This window comes from Helianthus annuus, chromosome 15, assembly GCF_002127325.2.
Source record: "Helianthus annuus cultivar XRQ/B chromosome 15, HanXRQr2.0-SUNRISE, whole genome shotgun sequence".
In the NCBI taxonomy this organism is placed as follows: Eukaryota; Viridiplantae; Streptophyta; class Magnoliopsida; order Asterales; family Asteraceae; genus Helianthus; species Helianthus annuus.
Genome location: NC_035447.2, coordinates 158,711,927 through 158,715,138, shown reverse-complemented (window position 1 = coordinate 158,715,138; position 3,212 = coordinate 158,711,927). Strand labels below are relative to the sequence as shown.

The following is a 3,212-nucleotide window of genomic DNA, read 5'->3' as shown; positions in this document are numbered from 1 at the left end:
GGACTACCTGTACAGGGCTAACCCACGGTGAATCAGAGATCGGATATATCAAACCTGCATCAAGTAGTTTGATGACCTCTTTCTTCACAACCTCCTGCATGTTGGGGTTCAGACGCCTCTGATGCTGTACTACAGGTCTAAAGTCCTCCTCCATCAAGATCTTATGGGTACAAAAGGATGGATTGATCCCTTTTATATCCATAATCTTCCAAGCAATCGCTTTCTTGTGCTACTTCAGGACTTCAAGCAATCGATCCTTTTCTTCTTTCGACAATCCAGCAGAAATGATAACGGGCAGATGAGTCTCACCCTCCAAGAAAGCATACTCCAAATGATCTGGGAGCTCCTTAAGCTCAACCGAAGGTGGATCCTCAATAGAAGGGCGCGCTTTAGGCTCAGTAACGCGATCCACAACCTCAAAAACCTCGGGACACGGGGGAGATGCGTGACCTATCAGACAGGTCACCTCCTCAATCATTCGGTCCGCACTAGGCGAACCAAAAATCTCCCCTCCTAGCAACTGTGTGTCCATAACATCCTCCTCGAATGTAGCATGAAGATGATCACTTACATAAGTATCGATAGTCTCAATGAAGTAGAGTGTATCATCCTGACTCTGTGAGTGTTACATGGATTTCCCTATATCAAAGGTAACCTCCTCATCATCAACCCTAAGAGTAAGTCTACCGGTGCAGACATCAATCAAGGCTCTCGCAGTGGCTAGGAATGGGCGACCTAAGATAAGTGGAACATTTTTATCCTCATCCATGTCCAAAATCACGAAATCGACAAGAAAGACAAACTTGTTGATTTTCACCAGCATATTCTCAACTATGCCTCGAGGGTACTTCACTGAACGGTCGGCTAGCTGAATGCTCATACGAGTCGGCTTGGGCTCTCCCAAGTCTAGCTTAGCAAAAACCGCATATGGCATGAGGTTTATGCTAGCTCCAAGATCAGCCAATGCATTGCTGACCGACAAACTACCAATCAAACATGGGATAGTGAAACTCCCAGGATCATTCATCTTCTTCGGTAGTTTGTTTTGAAGAACCGTTGAACACTCTTCATTCAAGGTCACCTGCGAAAGCTCCTCAAGTTTCTTTTTGTTGGATAGGATATCTTTCAGAAACTTGGCATACTTAGGCATTTGAGCAAGTGCCTCAACAAATGGTAAATTTATATGAAGTTGCTTAAAAAGCTCGAGGAATTTACCGTAGTGTTCTTCCATTTTCTGCTTCTTCAACCTCCCCGGATATGGAATGGGAGGGACATACTCTCTCACTGGCTCCTTGGGTCGTGCGGTACTTGCTGGGACTCGCCTCTGTTGCACCTCACCCGGAGACTCAGCCTCAATCTCCTCATCAACCTCCTCGTCATCGACTGGATTTTCTAAAACAGCCGGAGGGATGGGCTGAGCGGTCTTGTCGCTTCTCAACGTGATGGCCTTTGCTGTAGCATTTGGATTTTGCTCTGTGTTGCTCGGAAGGCCCCCTATTGTCACTCAGACGACATTTTGGCAATCTGGCCAACTTGGTTCTCAATGGTCTGCATGGAAGCCTTTTGGCTTCTCAACTCACTCTCGTGCCTCGTGAAACGGCTGTCACACTCCCTAAAGCGCTCCTCATTCTCCGCTTTTTGAGTGTTTTGACCAGCTAAGATTTGACTAAGCATATCATGCACACTAGGATCGCTAGAGGAAGGTGCCTGCTGAGGTTGAGGTGGACCATATGCTCCATGAGTCGGAGCTGTGGGACGTGGAGCAAATCCGGGTGGATACTGGTTAGAAGCATCGGGCTTCCAACTGAAGTTTGGATGATTCTTCCACCCCGGATTATAAGTATTGCTGTAGGGATTGTTTTGAGGATGGTATTGGTTTCCCATGAAATCAACATGCTCGTGTGACATCTCTCCCGTCGGAAAATCACCTACCTGATATGCTCCCCCACTCGAAGAACCTCTCGAGTGCATTTCCATCACTCGATCAAATTTCGAAGATAAGGCATCCATACGTGCTGTCATGGCTGTGTAGTCGTCCACATGATGAACTCCCCGCCGAGAACTTTTTCCCCTCGGGGGCTGTTGTGTCCGGTTTTTTGCGGCACACTTTTCAAGAATCTCAAATGCCTCGGTGGCATTTTTCGTGTCGATATCACCACCCGAGTATGTATCAACCATCATCTGTCCTTGACTGTCCAAACCATGGTAGAAGATCTGACACTGTTGCCACTTGGGCAACCCGTGATGTGGGACCTTTCTCATAAGCTCTTTAAACCGCTCCCATGCCTCGTAAAGGGACTCGTCCTCGTCCTGACGAAAGTTCAGAATCTTGGTTCTCAACCGAACAGTTTTCTCTGGAGGGAAATATTTCTGAAGGAACTTCTCAGCTAATTGATTCCATGTAGTGATAGATCCAGCTGGAAGTGAAAGAAGCCACTCCTTGGCTCCATCCCGTAAAGAAAACGGAAAGAGCCGAAGGCGGATAGCATCCGGTGATGCATCACGAATCCTAAATGTGGCACAAACCTCTAGAAACCCCACGATGTGAACACTAGGATCCTCGTGATCCTTGCCAAAAAACTGCACCGCATTCTGCAACATCGATATGGTGCCAGCCTTGATCTCGAAATTATTATTGTCGATTATCGGTGCATTGATGCTCGCAGGCAAACCATCGAGTGACGGTTTTCCAATTTCATTCAAGATCCTATTCTCTTTCGCGTCCGCCATGTCTACCCGAACCTCGTAGAAGGTGTCGTCGTCCGCTGCGTCTGTCTCAATCGTCTCGGCTACCACGCGAAACCGCTCCCGCAGTCTCCGGTGAAGATCGCGCTCCGGCTCCGATGAAGGCTCAACGATATCAGCAGCAGGGGTTGAGGACATGCACGACCTGTAGGGAATAAGGAGCACAATGCACAAAATATATACAAAAACAAAAACAACTAGCAAATATTCATATTCTTTTTTTTTAAATAATCAAGCAAAGGCAAACAAAACAAGTAGACACAAACTTTGTACACTTTTCACAATGGCTAAATAAGTAACTCGAATCGTTTTCAAGAAGACTGCTTCCCCGGCAACGGCGCCAAAAACTTGATGTGCGTGAATTATATATATTTTTGATTGAGTTTTTCTTCACACAAATTTAGTTTTAAAATGGTTTTTCACCTAGAAACTAACTACACACACAAAGGGCAAGTGTACCCGTCGGG

General features: G+C 46.5%; 1 protein-coding gene across 1 annotated transcript; it reads right to left on the bottom strand.

The window, feature by feature from the left end:
* Window positions 1-229: 229 nt before the first annotated feature.
* LOC110914322 lies at window positions 230-2,883 on the bottom strand. Its single transcript, XM_022159122.1, has 3 exons — window positions 1,581-2,883; window positions 630-1,494; window positions 230-566 (listed from the first exon to the last, which is right to left on the bottom strand). Exons 1-3 carry the CDS (start codon window positions 2,881-2,883, stop codon window positions 230-232), a joined length of 2,505 nt encoding a protein of 834 aa, XP_022014814.1.
* Window positions 2,884-3,212: the final 329 nt, after the last annotated feature.